This window comes from Urocitellus parryii, chromosome 3 (genome assembly GCF_045843805.1).
Source record: "Urocitellus parryii isolate mUroPar1 chromosome 3, mUroPar1.hap1, whole genome shotgun sequence".
NCBI lineage: Eukaryota > Metazoa > Chordata > Mammalia > Rodentia > Sciuridae > Urocitellus > Urocitellus parryii.
The window spans coordinates 208,992,344-209,008,915 of record NC_135533.1 but is presented as its reverse complement, the minus strand read 5'-3'; the positions used below and the strand labels follow the sequence as shown (position 1 = coordinate 209,008,915).

General features: G+C 44.9%; 1 protein-coding gene across 1 annotated transcript in view; it reads right to left on the bottom strand.

The window, feature by feature from the left end:
- Positions 1–1,842: 1,842 nt before the first annotated feature.
- The window catches only part of Adgre3 (adhesion G protein-coupled receptor E3), a 41,135-nt gene continuing 26,405 nt past the window's right edge, over positions 1,843–16,572 (bottom strand). Inside the window, exons 8-13 of the mRNA XM_077795740.1 lie at positions 15,537–15,772; positions 8,251–8,317; positions 7,934–8,025; positions 6,672–6,840; positions 3,483–3,594; positions 1,843–1,906 (exon numbers count right to left, since the gene is read on the bottom strand). Of these exons, the coding sequence (XP_077651866.1) occupies positions 3,484–3,594; positions 6,672–6,840; positions 7,934–8,025; positions 8,251–8,317; positions 15,537–15,772 (675 nt within the window). The 3' untranslated portion in view covers positions 1,843–1,906; position 3,483. The remainder of the gene's footprint in view (positions 1,907–3,482; positions 3,595–6,671; positions 6,841–7,933; positions 8,026–8,250; positions 8,318–15,536; positions 15,773–16,572) is intronic.

Genomic DNA, 16,572 nt, shown 5'->3' with positions numbered 1-16,572 from the left:
GCAGCTGTAGTTTGCTCAAAACCACGCCTTGTACCCTGGGTCCTACCAGGCTCCTTGGTTTCCCTGCCCCCTTCCTCCGACCAGCACCTCCAAATCAACTACCACTCGATGGTCGGCGGCTCCACTGACCAGTGTGTCAACCTCTCCTCGGTGTGAAAGTGACGCACGTGGGTAGAAGCTGGATTTCGAATTTAGTTGACCAGAACTTGTGGGCCCTGGACTGAACTCTCCTTATAGTCTTTTTACCTTTTCTTAAGATTTTATTGGAGGTACAAAATAATTTAGGGTCCCAGATCTCATATATATTTGGAAACTATTAACTTATTTATTTTAAATTGATGTAAATTGTATATTTTAAATAAAGAAAGTAAAAGTGTATGTATTTATCATGTACAATAGATGTTTTGAAATATGTATATGTTGTGGGATGGCTGCATGGATCTAAATACAGGTGCATTACCTCAGATGTTTATTATTATTATTTTTGTGGTGAGAAGAAGTAAAATCTATTATTCCAGCAACTTTTAAGTCCACATACAGCTGGGTGCAGTGGCACACACCTGTACTCCCAGTGACCCAGGAGGCTGAGGCAGGAGGATCAAGAGTTCAAGCTGGCTGGCCATTTCCCAGAATCTCTCATTTCTCTTTGTTTAACACACAGCCCAAACTTTCCTGTAGCCTGTTTTTTTTTTTTTTTCCCTCAATGAGCTAGGAGTAGTTTGTCAGTTTCTGAAGGGCTACGTGCACCCGTCTCTTCACACGCAGCCCTCCATATTCACCAGTTCTGCATCCTTGGATCCGACCAACTGCTGATCAACACCATTCAGAAAAAAAGTGACAGCCACACGAACACGAAGACTTTTAAATCTTATCATTATTCCCTTAACAACCCAACATAAGGACTCCTTCACAGAATTTGTTTTGTATTGGGTGTTATAAATAATCTAGAGATGGTTTAAAGTCATGGGTTATATGCAAACACAATGCCATTTGTCACAAGGAATTTGGGCCTCTGCAGATTTTGGCGTCTGTGGGGTGTACTGGGGTCACCCCCTGCAGTTACCGAGGATAACTGAACACCATAAGCTATGTGTGCACCTACGTGTGAACCTGTGTCCTGAAAAGCTTAGAATATTGATCTTGCCCTTTACAAAGAAAGCCGACTGACCTCTCTTCAGCATATCTCAACACCACCAGGACCCCGGGTGGGGAAGAAGTGAGACTCAGGCGAAAGGGGGCTGCAATCATTGGAGGAAGGTCTCCAAAGAGGCAGGAGGGGGCAGGGGAGACCACAGCGTGGAGGAGGGGCCAGTCTGGAGCGGGAAGGGCCTCCTTTGCTGAGTGTGAGTGTAGATGCAGGAGAGGCGGATGGGGTGTGTGGTAAGGGGTGTCTGGGATCAGGAAGTTGAGGGACTTCCATCACTACCTTTATCACCTCTGTAGGATAAAAAAGGAGGTGAAGCCAGGAAGAAGCTGCTTGTTTATGAGACGCTTTGGGAGAAGTTGATAGTTTAAAGGGATTCATAAGTTTAAAGAGCAAGTTTAGGATGAGTGAACCAGAGGAAAGGCCTTGAGAGGGGTCTCCCCATTTGCAAAACGTCAAGGAGGTGATTGCAACCACCCTGATTTGGGTACCCAGGGCCAGGCATTGACTGAACACACCGCAACACAGAGAAATACAATCAACACACGTTTATTGAAAGCTTAGTATCAAGCAGAGCACACGCTTCAGGAAGTAAAGGTTAAACATTCCCACAGTGATATACAGAATGAGTTCCCGGGGCCTCAACTTCATTCCTTTTTACAAAGGTCACATTTCATTCCTCATGATGCCAACGAGATCCATGGGCAGGATCTTCCATATGGAGCTGAATGTTCTAGTTTTAGTATCATCTCTTCACTTGTTCTGGAAAAAAAAAAAAAAGGTCCCCCACAGAAGATTTTTAGATTAATGGTGGATTAAGGGTTAGCAAATCAAACATGGAGAAAGAGCAGGAGTGAGTGCAAGCCAGCTCCAGCCACCAGGCAGGGATGGAACAATCTAGAATCCTAGGGCAGATGTGTTCTCTAATCTGGGTGGGTGGACGTCTCAAAATGTTTGTCCTTCAGAATGTGTATGTTGGAAACTTAATTCCCAAAGACATATGCTAATGGTATTTGGAAGTGGAACATTTGAGAGGTAAAGTGAATGGATCATGAGGACTCTGTTCTCATCAATGGATTAATCTATTTGTGGGTTAATGGATTATTGGATTGTGGGTTATTGAGGGAGTGGCTTTGCTACAAGGTGAGAACTCTTTGGTACACTTGTTCTGTCTCTCCATGTGATGCTCTGCACCTCTGTGGGATTCTGTAGAGATTCCCCACCAACAAGAAGACTCTCACCAGAGGTAGCCCCTTGCTTTTGGACTTCCCAGCTTCTGCAACTATAAGAAATAACCTTATTTTCTTTATAAATTATCCAATCTCAGTAATTCTGTTATAGCAACAGAAAACAGACTAAGACAGTATCCCACTCCAGAATTTCAATTCCCTGGAGGCTGGTTTTTGTCTATGGAGAAAAGCTGTACTCTAAGCTCCATGAAGGTAGGGACTGTATTGTTTTGCTCTCTTTTGTATTACCTTTCTATCAAGACCATTTCATCCCTCTAGGAAGGTCCCATTATTCCATGCAACCTCTATAGGTAGGTAGAACATCTGGGTGGTAGCAGTCCCCTCTCCTGGGGCCCTTTCAATGGTCCACCAGTTCCCCTGGGCTCACATCCATCTCTCTGTGGGTCAGTATGTGTTTTGAGGGATGCTGATCACTCTTCTATGTCTGTGCAAGTCAATTTCCCCCTGTGGCATATACTTGAATGGTAGCATTGCTGGTGACATATTTAACCCATGTTTCTTTGCACAGATTCCAAAAGTCAGCTGAAGTGCTCTTAGTGAACGGAGAAGAGTCACTGAAGAACGATTCAGTGGGAATGAGGAACTCAAGCTAGGGTATCAGGAAAGATCGTGTTGTGGTCTGGACCTTCAGTGTCCTCCAAAGGCTTGGTCCCCAGTCCTGGGGCGCTATTGGGAGGTGATGGAATCCTTAGGAGGTGGGGCCTAATGGGAGGCAGTTAGGTCATTGAGGGCATGCCCTCAAAGGGCTATTGGGACCTCAGCTCCTTTCTCTCTTTCTTTCTTTCTCAGCTGCCACAAGGTGAGCTTCATTGCTCCACCATGTACTCCCCACCCTGATGTTTTGCCTTGCCACAGGTCCAGTGTGATGCGGCCAAGTGACTATGGATTACGACCTCTGAAGCCAGCAAATAAAACTCTCCTCCTTGTAAGCTGTTTATCTCAAGTATTTTGTCACAGTCACAGAAAGCTGAGTAGCACAGTGCTCTTCCTCATACTCTTCTTCAAAGGGAACTTATGCTAAGACAAGGAGAGGAAGTTTGGGGTGTCCGGGGTGGCAAAACATTAGAGAAAGTCATGGGTTCTCTTACCTCACTCGCTGAGTTTTAAGTCGGGGCCAAGCCTGCTGGAGAGCGTCTGTATCTCAGACTTAGACTTTGATTTTGTGACATCACTAAACCACTTTCGGTATTGTTTCCGGACCTGACATATCAAAGGAAATACCAGGATGGTTTTTGTTAAGATGCAAAACAGGAGAAAAGCTGGTGAATCAGTAAGAAGAAAGAGATTTATTTCACAATATGTGGCATAACCATGTGATGGAATGTTATTCAGCCTTTAGAAGAAAGATATTTGGCCTGGTGCGGTGGGGCACGCCTGTCATCCCAGCGGCTCCGGAGGCTGAGGCAGGAGGATCACGAGTTCAAAGCCAGCCTTAGCAACAGCGAGGCGCTAAGCAACTCAGGGAGACCCTGTCTCTAAATAAAAGACAAAATAGGGCTGGGGATGTGGCTTAGGGGTTGAGTGTCCCTGAGTTCAATCCCTGCTACCCCCCCCCCAAAAAAAAAGGATATTTGGATGCACCACTCATGGCTCTACCTTGAAGACCTCATGCCAAGTGAATAATGCCAGACACAGAGGAACACAGACTGTACTATGCCACTTACATAAGGTACCTTGAATAGTCAGATTACTCAAGATGTAAAGTAGACTGGTGGTTGCCAGGACCTTGGCAGGAGGGGATTGGGAGTTACTATCTGATAGGTACAGAGTTCCCATTTGTCCCGATAAAGAGTTCTAGAGATAGTGGCAATGGTTACATGACATTATGAATATAATGACCATAAGCTGTGCACTTAAAAATCATTCAGATGGAAAAACTACACATGGTGTTGCACATACCTGTAGTCCCAGCTACTCAGGAGGCTGGGGCAGGAGGATCACCTGAGCTCAGGAATTTGAGGCCAGTTTGGGAAACATGGTGAGACCCTATCTCAAAACATTTATTTAAGTGGTAATTTTATGTGGTGCATATTTTACTACAATAAATAAAATTTCATATCTCAGAAACCATCTTTCTTATTTGGGTTACTCCAAGAATTTAGAACTCGGAACAAAAGTTTAAGTGTAAGGAGTTTATTTGAGGGGTGGTCCCTAGGATGCATCATCCAGGAAGTTTCCACTGGGGCTCAGCTCCCTTGGGCAGCCCCAGGAGACACGTGACCTAATCCAGAGTCAGGGCACCTGAGGGGAGGGAGCTGGGGTGTGTATCCACCAGCTCTGTTCAGTCACTGGCCGAGGGCTGCTCTCAAGTGCCGTGGCTCTCTGGCACTGCCACCTTGTCCCAGGCTTGGGCCACTCACACCTCCTGGGCAGTAAGAAGCCCACAGGCTCCAAGTCATAAATGTTGTAACAGGAAACCTCAGGCACTGGTGAGAGGAACAAAGGGCTGTGGGAGGGCCACTGACAGCATCTGCCACACAAGGCTTCCCAACCAAGGCGGCACCGTAGAGATCTTGAGTTGGATTGTGCTTTCTGGTGGGGACAGTCCTGTGCACTGGAGGGTGTGGACAGCATCCTGGCCTCCACCCACCAGATGCCCCTAGCAACCCACTCCTAGTTGTGACAGTGGGACATGTCTCCAGACATTGCTGACTGTCCCTTTTAATATGCCCTAAACACACAAGTGAGTGCACAAAAATGACATAAACGGTGAGTGTTTCTATGGTTAGATGAACAAAATGGGGCCCTCTGAAGTAGTGCTCTGAAATTTGCTTTCTTCACTAAAGTATTTTCAGGGTCCTACAAGCCACAGAATATTCTTGTGCCTGGACAATTAGTAACGTGTGGATGCTCTAACCCAGGAAATGTCTGCTCTCTGGACAGCTCAGTTGCTTTATCCCTGAGGAGCTATTTTTCCATTCCAGTTTGATTATGTGTTCAGCGTGAGGAGGGGAGCACGGAGGAAGAGAGGGAGGATCTTCCTTGTTTTTTGTACAAAAGTTTTAAAATCTGGTGTTTGTTTTGCACACACAGCTCATCTTTATTTGGATTAGCATCAAAGGTTAAACTACAGCAATTGGGTTTAAAGATACCAATTGGCTCTATTTCCAATTCTGAAATCACATGACACTTAGTTCCATAAAATAGAATGAGTGTTCCGTGTAGAATTCTGTCAGTGTGCTAACATGGAGACTATACCGTGTATTTTTTTTTTCCAGCTTTCCCACTTGTAATAGTCAGCTAATGCTAAATAACAAACAATTTCAAGAAACCTCAGTGGCTTAAACAAATATTTACTTTTCTCACTCTCAGGTCTTCAGGTCTTTGGGGTTTGGCTGATCCTTCCTGAGATCAGCGTGGCTTGGTTAAATTGGCTGAAGAATTGGTGTCAAGTGGTGTGGCAGGTTGCTTTATTCACTCCTAGTTAGAAACAGTACACTCTGTCTCAGCCTCGGGGTGGGTGAAGCGTTCTTTCCCCGTTAGCTTTGGGCCTGGCCACCTGACGCACATCAGTGGAGGTGATATGAGCAGAGTCACAGGCTTAAAATGGCCCTGCAGGGTACCCCTGGCCTCTTTGTAATTTTGCCATTGTTATGAGACAAACATGCCGAAGAACTGCTCCCAGTTCTGCCAAAGCCTCAGGATGAGTCCAAGGAGCAGATAAGAATCTGATTTGCATCCAGGAACCAAGCCAAGCCCAGCCCAGCAGGGATCACTGAACCCCACCCCACCTGCAGACCTGAGGAGCAGAAAGAAGTTCTGTGTTCATGCCACTGAGATTTTTGACGTAGCCCATTATGAGCGTGAGCTGACTCTTGTGGTGGGAAAGTGGGAGGAACCTCCTTCCCTCATATAGCAACCGTCTACTTTCTGAAAGCTACTAACAAATCAGGGGATCAATAACATCTTGCTTTTGTTATTAGCTTTTCTGAGATAGAATTCGCCTATTACACAACCCATCCATTTAAAGTGTTCAACCCCATGGCTTTAGGATGTTCCTAGGGTTCTGTAGCCATCACCTTAAACATGTGTAGAGCTTTATCCAAGAACCACTGTTCCTCCTCCACCCCTCCTATCCTCTCCCCCAGTCTCTTCAGCCCACTGAATAACTCATCTACTTTCTATGTCCGCCTTCAAGAGCACTTTAAAGTAGATAAAGGACAGGGTGTGCTCACATATTGATGACGGACTCGTGAAAATTTAATGACCTGGAACGTAAATGCCTCCAAAGTTTAAAACACAGTTTTAAAACAACGGAGAAAGGGCTCAGCGTTTACCTGTTGGCTGAGCAGACAGTAGACCAGGAAGATGAAAAAGCCCTGCAGGCTGTTGATGATGGTGAAGAGATACGCCAGGACCTGGCCAGCGGGACCCACCTGCAGGACGCCCAGACACCACGTGCAGCCCAGGATGAGGACCTGAGCTGTGGCTTTGAGGGTCAGCATCCTGAGAGGGGTCAGAGATGGTCACGTCAGAAAGCTTGTAATGGAGCTGGGCGCGGTGGCACACGCCTGTCATCCCAGCGGCTCAGGAGCCTGAGGCAGGAGGGTCACGAGTTCAAAGCCAGCCTCAGCAATGGCAAGGTGCTAAGCAACTCAGTGAGACCCTGTCTCTAAGTAAAATACAAAATAGGGCTGGGGATGTGGCTCAGTGGTGGAGTGCCCCTGAGTTCAATCCCTGGCACCCTCACCCTGCAAAAAAAAAAAAAAAAAAAAAAAAGCTTGTAATGGACACAGACAGCCCTGTAGTGTAGTTGTTAGTAGTGAGGACTCAAGAGAGACCAGGACTTAAATTCAGTCCAGCACTTGCTAGTTGTGGGAGGTCAGGCAAGTTACCTTATCTTCTTGTAACTCAGTTCCCTTATCTTCATAATAGAGATGCTCCTGACTCACCCTGGGATTGCCTCCCATACACTCAAGGAAAGTTGAAAATTTCACTAAGTCAAAACCTATGGAACTCCTGAGGCATCTTGTGTTCTGTGGCAGAAACTGCCAGTTTTTTCTTTCTTTTCTGTTTTTTTTTTTCTTTTTCCTTTCAGTGTTAGATGACTTCTCCCTTTAAGCTCCCCCTGCCCCTGCACATGGCTGACAATTAGACTACATTTCCCAGGCTTCTTTGCAGTTGGGTATCATCATGTGACCAAGGTCAGCCAATGGGATGACTTCTATGTCACCTCTTTCCCACGGGTGGGATACTGACAAGGACAACATCCCAGAGGATGGCAGAACAGCAAAAACAGAAAGTGTGTGAGTCCCTGGTCACTCTGTGGAGGACAGCTTGTCCACCAGCCCTGGACGGCTGAGAGGGACCAACGTCTCCTCCACTCCTTTGGGAAGGGAAGTGGGAAGCCCCTTCTCAGGGGTCCAGCCTGTACTCCAGCTAATACAAGTCCTCGTTTATTGTGGCAGCGGACGGTTACAGTGTCCCCGCTAGCCCCCCGAGCATGGCTGCAGAGTGCCTCTGTGGGTGGATGGGCAGGAGGGACGGGCGGGGCCTGGCTGGGGGAAACAGTGGCAGGAGCCCCCCCCCACCATCCTACCTCGTGTTCTGGATGGTTGACACCTCACTGTTGAGGGAGGAAAGTTTCTTTCTCAGAAGCCAAAGGACCGAAAGAAAAAACACTAAATTCACCTGCAGGAGTGACACAGACCGGGCACAGAGTACCAGTTAAAATAATGTATGTTTTGTCCACACTAAAGACGCACAGTTCTACCGCCAGGCACGTAGGATTGAATACATGGGCAGCAGGAGGAAAGTCAAACCACAGAACTGAGGCAATGCACGGCCCCGTCCTGTCTTGCACCCAGCACTTGTGGTGGCCCCTCTTCAGTCAGGAACACGGGGGCCCATACTCACGAGGATGATGGCGCAGACGGGGCCGAGGAACCCCCAGATGAATCCTTGGTCCAGGCGGAGCCAGCAGCTGAGACAACGGGAAGAGGGACCGAAAGAGAGATGAGAGCAAGCACATGTCAGAAGGACCTGAGGTGACACCTTCCCTATCAGAGGGCTTTCCCGGCTCTCCCTGAAAGCTACCTGATGACAATGGCTTTGATTGCTTACTACTGTGTATTGGTGTCCCAGTGAGCATTTTAGAAGCACCGTCCTGTGGAAGTTTCACAGGACTGTGAGGGTGGGACAATGGTTACCTTCGTTGCATGGAAGGGCTAAATCCTGAGGACACAAGGTCCCAGATTAGGAGACGGATAAAGTTGACAGTGAACCACAAAACTCCCTCCTTCCAGAACCTTCTGTACTCTTGCCACCATCTCCAACTGTCTCTCTGGAAGGTAGGTGGAAGCTATTATTAAGAACGTGGGAACAGCCTGCAGCAGGGCCCCGGAGATCCAGGCCAACTGATTCGCGCCGCCTGCCCTGAGGCTACAGAAGGCGTGTCCCCTCAGTGAAGCCATTAATTAGCAAGCAGGGAGGTTAGGGACTGCCATTAGGTGGAATCTCGCCAGCCAAGCCCACACGGACCCTTGGGCCGGGCACGGGATCTCAGAAGGGGAAGGAAGCGGTACAGTCCCATCCCCCACAGCGGACACTCCACCGAGGCAGTCAGCGGCCACCATCCGGGAAAGCTGAAGGATACACCGCCACTCTCCTTCAGAGTGCAACATCAAAACAGGTTGGTGTCATTCAGCTCACCCCCCAGACAGCGGGAATTCGCATAAAATCTCTCCTAGGCTTGCCGGGAGAGGGAGTATCAAGCTGAGCCTCCATAAAGACTAGGGGGAAACTAGAGACACCTGACCTCCAACCCCTCCTCCCAGTAGCAGCCAAAACGAAACCTGGCTAGCCAGTGCTGGGGGAGGGGCAAGCAGAAAAAATCAAAGTGATAGAGTGCCAGGGATCCCAACAGCCTGCAGCAGGGCCCCGGAGATCCAGGCCAACTGATTCGCTCGGCCTGCCCTGAGGCTACAGAAGGCTGGCGCCTCAGTGAAGCCATTAATTAGCAAGCAGGGAGGTTAGGGACTGCCATTAGGTGGAATCCCGCCAGCCAAGCCCACACGGACCCTTGGGCCGAGCACGGGATCTCAGAAGGGGAAGAAAGCGGTACAGTCCCATCCCCCACAGCGGACACTCCACCGAGGCAGTCAGCGGCCACCATCCGGGAAAGCTGAAGGATACACTGCCTCTCTCCTTCAGAGTGCAACATCAAAACAGCGGACACTCCACCGAGGCAGTCAGCGGCCACCATCCGGGAAAGCTGAAGGATACACCACCACTCTCCAACAGCTTGCAACATCAAAACAGCCAGCAGCAGGACCCCGGAGATCCAGGCCAACTGATTCGCGCGGCCTGCCCCGCAGCTACAGAAGGCGTGGCGCCTCAGAGAAGCCATTAATTAGCAAGCAGGGAGGTTAGGGACTGCCATTAGGTGGAATCCCACCAGCCAAGCCCACCGCCCACGCCCGGAACAGGCCCAGCGACCTGCCAGCATGGTAGTCACGACACCCCAATTGGAATAGGGACAGAGCAGAGCCGCCTTCCACTCCCGGAACAGGCCCAGAGAGCCGCCAGCGTGGTAGACACGTCACCCCAATTGGAGTAGGGGCACAGCCGCCGCCCGCACCTGCAAGGGAGACTTTTCAAGTATACAAGAGCAACATAAATAAATAGGGGGTAAATTTCAAAAACACAACAGTTGCACCAAGCAGAAAGAAACGCGAGCAGTATGAAAAGACAAGGAAAGAAAGGACCACAAGCAATGCAGGTCAACTCAACTTTAGAAGAGGTAATAGCTGCTACAGATGGAATATCAGATAAAGAGTTCAGGATATATATGCTTCAGATGATCTGGAGTCTCAAGGAAGACATGAGACAGCAAAATCAGACAATGAAAGATCACATTGACAAACAAATCCAGGAAGTAAAAGATCAATTTCACAGGGAGATAGAGGTAATAAAAAACAAACAAATTGAAATTCTAGAAATGCAGGAAACAATAAACCAACTTAAAAACTCAATTGAGAATACTACCAGCAGAGTAGATCACTTAGAAGAGAGAACATCAGACAATGAAGACAAAGTATTTCAACTGGAAAAGAACATAGACAGCTCAGCAAGTCTGCTAAGAAACCATGAGCAGAACATCCAAGAATTATGGGACAATATCAAAAGACCAAATTTAAGAGTCATTGGGATACAGGAAGGCACAGAGCTCCATTCCAAAGGAATAAACAGTCTATTCAGTGAAATAATACGAGAAAACTTCCCAGAATTGAAGAATGAGACAGAATCCCAAATCCTAGAAGCCTACAGGACGCCGAATGTGCAAAATCATAAGAGATCCACACCTAGACACATTATAATGAAGATGTCCAACATACAGAATAAGGAGAGAATTTTAAAAGCTGCAAGAGAAAGAAAGCAGATTACATTTAGGGGTAAACCAATCAGGATAACAGCTGATCTCTCAACACAGACTCTGAAAGCTAGAAGATCCTGGAATAACATATTTCAAACACTGAAAGACAATGGGCTCCAACCAAGAATCGTGTATCCGGCGAAATTAAGCTTCAGGTTAGAAGATGAAATTAAAACCTTCCACGATAAACAAAAGTTAAAAGAATTCGCAGCTAGAAAACCATCTCTTCAAAAAATCCTTGGCAAAACATTACAGGAAGAGGAAATGGAAAATAACATTGAAAACCAACAATGGGAGGTAGGACAGTAAAGGGGGGAAAGTAGTCAAAGAGGATAACAAATCAGGTTTAGTAACATCAATAAACAAATATGGATAGAAGAACAAACCATATCTCAATAATAACCCTAAATGTTAATGGCTTAAACTCACCAATTAAGAGACACAGGCTAGTAGAATGGATCAAAAAACAAGACCCAACAATATGCTGTCTACAGGAGACGCATTTGATAGGAAAAGATATACATAGACTGAAGGTGATAGGTTGGGAAAAATCATATCACTCATATGGACCGCGGAAACAAGCAGGAGTGTCCATACTCATATCTAATAAAATAGATTTCAAGCCAAAGCTAATCAAAAGGGATATAGAAGGACACTTCATACTGCTCAAGGGAACCATACACCAACAAGACATAACAATCATACATATATATGCCCCAAATAATGGTGCAACTGTGTTCATCAAGCAAACTCTTCTCAAGTTCAAGAGTCTAATAGACCACCATACAATAATCATGGGAGACTTCAACACACCTCTCTCACCACTGGACAGATCTTCCAAACAAAAGTTAAATAAGGAAACTATAGAACTCAATAACACAATTAACAACCTAGACTTAATTGACATATATAGACTATACCACCCAACATCAAGTAGCTACACTTTTTTCTCAGCAGCACATGGAACCTTCTCAAAAATAGACCATATACTATGTCACAGGGCAACTCTTAGACAATACAAAGGGGTAGAGATAATACCATGCATCTTATCTGATCATAATGGAATGAAACTGAAAATCAATGATAAAAGAAGGAAGGAAAAATCAAGCATCACATGGAGAATGAACAATAGGTTGCTGAGTGATCAATGGGTTTTAGAAGACATCAAGGAGGAAATTAAAAAATTCCTAGAGTTAAATGAAAACACAGACACAACATATCGGAATCTATGGGACACATTGAAAGCAGTCCTAAGAGGAAAATTCATTGCTTGGAGTTCATTCCTCAAAAAAAGAAAAAACCAACAAATAAATGATCTCATACTTCATCTCAAAATCCTAGAAAAAGAAGAGCAAAACAACAGCAAAAGAAGTAGAAGGCAAGAAATAATTAAAATCAGAGCTGAAATTAATGAAATTGAAACAAAAGAAACAATTGAAAAAATTGACAAAACTAAAAGCTGGTTCTTTGAAAAAATAAATAAAATTGACAGACCCTTAGCCATGCTAACGAAGAGAAGAAGAGAGAGAACCCAAATTACTAGCATACGGGATGAAAAAGGCAATATCACAACAGACACTTCAGAAATACAGAAGATAATCAGAAATTACTTTGAATCCTTATACTCCAATAAAATAGAAGATAGTGAAGGCATAGATAAATTCCTTGAGTCCTATGATCTGCCCAGATTGAGCCAGGAGGATATAGACAACCTAAACAGACCAATAACAATAGAGGAAATAGAAGAAACCATCAAAAGACTACCAACTAAGAAAAGCCCAGGACCGGATGGGTATACAGCAGAGTTTTACAAAACCTTTAAAGAGGAACTAACACCAATACTTTTCAAGCTATTTCAGGAAATAGAAAAAGAGGGAGAACTTCCAAATTCATTCTATGAGGCCAACATCACCCTGATTCCGAAACCAGACAAAGACACTTCAAAGAAGGAAAACTACAGACCAATATCTCTAATGAACCTTGACGCAAAAATCCTCAATAAAATTCTGGCGAATCGGATTCAAATACATATCAAAAAAATTATACATCATGATCAAGTAGGATTCATCCCTGGGATGCAAGGCTGGTTTAATATACGGAAATCAATAAATGTTATTCACCACATCAATAGACTTAAAAATAAGAACCATATGATCATCTCAATAGATGCAGAAAAAGCATTCGACAAAGTACAGCATCCCTTTATGTTCAAAACGCTAGAAAAATTAGGGATAACAGGATCATACCTCAACATTGTAAAAGCAATCTATGATAAGCCACAGGCCAGCATCATTCTGAATGGAGAAAAATTGAAGGCATTCCCTCTAAGATCTGGTACAAGACAGGGATGCCCTCTCTCACCACTTCTGTTCAACATAGTCCTCGAAACACTGGCCAGAGCAATTAGACAGACAAAAGAAATTAAAGGCATAAAAATAGGAAAAGAAGAACTTAAATTATCACTATTTGCAGATGATATGATTCTATACCTAGCAGACCCAAAAGGGTCTACAAAGAAGCTATTAGAGCTAATAAATGAATTCAGCAAAGTGGCAGGATATAAGATCAACACGCATAAATCAAAGGCATTCCTGTATATGAGCGACAAATCCTCTGAAACGGAAATGAGGACAACTACTCCATTCACAATATCCCCCCAAAAAATAAAATACTTGGGAATCAACCTAACAAAAGAGGTGAAAGATTTATACAATGAAAATTACAGAACCCTAAAGAAAGACATAGAAGAAGACCTTAGAAGATGGAAAAATATACCCTGCTCATGGATAGGCAGAACTAACATCATCAAAATGGCGATATTACCAAAAGTTCTCTATAAGTTCAATGCAATGCCAATCAAAATCCCAACAGCATATCTTGTAGAAATAGATAAAAGAATCATGAAATTCATATGGAATAATAAAAGACCCAGAATAGCAAAAACAATACTAAGCAGGAAGTGTGAATCAGGCTGTATAGCGATACCAGACTTCAAACTATACTACAGAGCAATAGTAACAAAAACAGCATGGTACTGGTACCAAAACAGGCGGGTGGACCAATGGTACAGAATAGAGGACACAGTAACCAATCCACAAAACTACAACTATCTTATATTTGATAAAGGGGCTAAAAGCATGCAATGGAGGAAGGATAGCATCTTCAACAAATGGTGCTGGGAAAACTGGAAATCCATTTGCACCAAAATGAATCTGAATCCCTATCTCTCGCCGTGCACAAAAGTTAACTCAAAATGGATCAAGGAGCTTGATATTAAATCAGAGACACGGCATCTGATAGAAGAAAAAGTTGGTTATGATCTACATGCTGTGGGATCGGGCTCCAAATTCCTCAATAGGACACCCATAGCGCTAGAGTTAACAAATAGAATCAACAAATGGGACTTACTCAAACTAAAAAGTTTTTTCTCAGCAAAAGAAACAATAAGAGAGATAAACAGGGAGCCTACATCCTGGGAACAAATCTTTACTCCACACACTTCAGATAGAGCCCTAATAACCAGAATATACAAAGAACTCAAAAAATTAGACAATAAGATAACAAATAACCCAATCAATAAATGGGCCAAGGACCTGAACAGACACTTCTCAGAGGAGGACATACAATCAATCAACAAGTACATGAAAAAATGCTCACCATCGCTAGCAGTCAGAGAAATGCAAATCAAAACTACCCTAAGATACCATCTCACTCTAGTAAGACTGGCAGCCATTAGGAAGTCAAACAACAATAAGTGCTGGAGAGGATGCGGGGAAAAGGGCACTCTTGTTCATTGCTGGTGGGACTGCAAATTGGTGCAGCCAATTTGGAAAGCAGTATGGAGATTTCTCGGAAAGCTGGGAATGGAACCACCATTCGACCCAGCTATTCCCCTTCTCGGTCTATTCCCTAAAGCCCTAACAAGAGCATGCTACAGGGACACTGCTACATCGATGTTCATAGCAGCTCAATTCACGATAGCAAGACTGTGGAACCAGCCTAGATGCCCTTCAATAGATGAATGGATAAAAAAAAATGTGGCATTTATACACTATGGAGTATTACTCTGCATTAAAAAATGACAAAATCATAGAATTTGGAGGGAAATGGATGGCATTAGAGCAGATTATGCTAAGTGAAGCTAGTCAATCTTTAAAAAACAAATACCAAATGACTCCTTTGATATAAGGGGAGTAAACAAGGACAGGGTAGGGACGAAGAGCTTGAGAAGAATATTTACATTAAACAGGGATGAGAGGTGGGAGGGAAAGGGAGTGAGAAGGGAAATTGCATGGAAATGGAAGGCGATCCTCAGGGTTATACAAAATGTCATATAAGAGGAAAGGAGGGGTAAGACAAGATAATACAAATGGAAGAAATGATTTACAGTAGAAGGGGTAGAGAGAGAAAAGGGGAGGGGAGGGGAGGGGAGGGGGGATAGTAGAGAATAGGACAGACATCAGAATACATCAGACACTAGAAAGGCAATATGTCAATCAATGGAAGGGTAACTGATGTGATACAGCAATCTGTATACGGGGTAAAAATGGGAGTTCATAACCCACTTGAATCAAACCGTGTAATATGATGTATTAAGAACTATGTAATGTTATGAACGACCAATAAAAAAAAATTATCTAATCATAAAAAAAAAAAAAGAACGTGGAACACAGTTGGATTCCCGCATTCTGATCCTGGCCCTTTGACGCTGTCCCTGAAAGGCGATCCCGGGACACTGTCTGGGACCCAGGGTGAGGGTGCCGCTCACCGAGCAGGTGTCCCATAAAGGTGAGGCCTGGCGGCTGCTGAGATGGCCACGATCACTGCAGGAACCCCGTAGCCGACCGGGAACCTGAGCCACTTCATGAGCTTGTTCACGCTGGAGTAGTTGACCACGGTCAGGTTCCGCGCCGTGAGGAAGAGGAATAGCCCCTCCAGCAGCATCCAGGTGAAGGCGGCCAGGTAGAGGTAGTGCAGGGCGCCCGCGATGACCGCGCACAGCACCTGGGGAGGAGAGGCCCAGGAGGGGTGCCAGCTGGAGTGCGGCCCGGGCCTCTCCCAGGCTGGCTTTGGATTCAGAACACCTGATGTCAGACCAAGGGCATTAAAGTAAGAGCGATGATGGCCAAGGCCAGCACTGGGCACCTGGGCAATAGCCCCTGCAGCCCGACCCAGGACCAGAATATGATGCCCCAAAATAAGGTACTTGGCAGTAAATTCTATAACTTATTCCCCCGTCTAGCTGATACCCCTTGGCCAACGCCTCTGAAACCACCACTCTCTGCTCAGAAGTTACAAACTGATCATTCTTTTCTTTCTTGTGTGTGTGATAAGGACATTAAAAATCCACTCTTTGCAATTTTCAAGACTATAATACATGTTTTTTACTATAGTCACCATGCTGTAAGACAGGTCTCCTTAACTTATTCCTCTGATCTAACCAAAAATTTGTAACATTTGATCGAAGTCACTATAGTTAATAATAATGTATTGTCTCTCTCCTCCCTCCCACCCTTCCTGTCACCAGAGGTTGAGCCCAGGACTTTGCACACGCCAAGCATGCTACTCTACTGCTGAGCTACACCCCAGAACCCTGCAGATTCCAACTTGCTAAAAGAGAGGATTTTTAATAAGCGGTAAATATGTTGATTAGCCTGGATTATCATTGCACAATGTAGACATGTATTGAAACCTCACATTGTACCCTTAAGTATCTATAGTTATCATTTGTCAAATAAAAATAAAATTTGGAAAGAAATTGCCATTTTGACATAAGAATTATTTTGAGCCAAAGGCAACTGAAA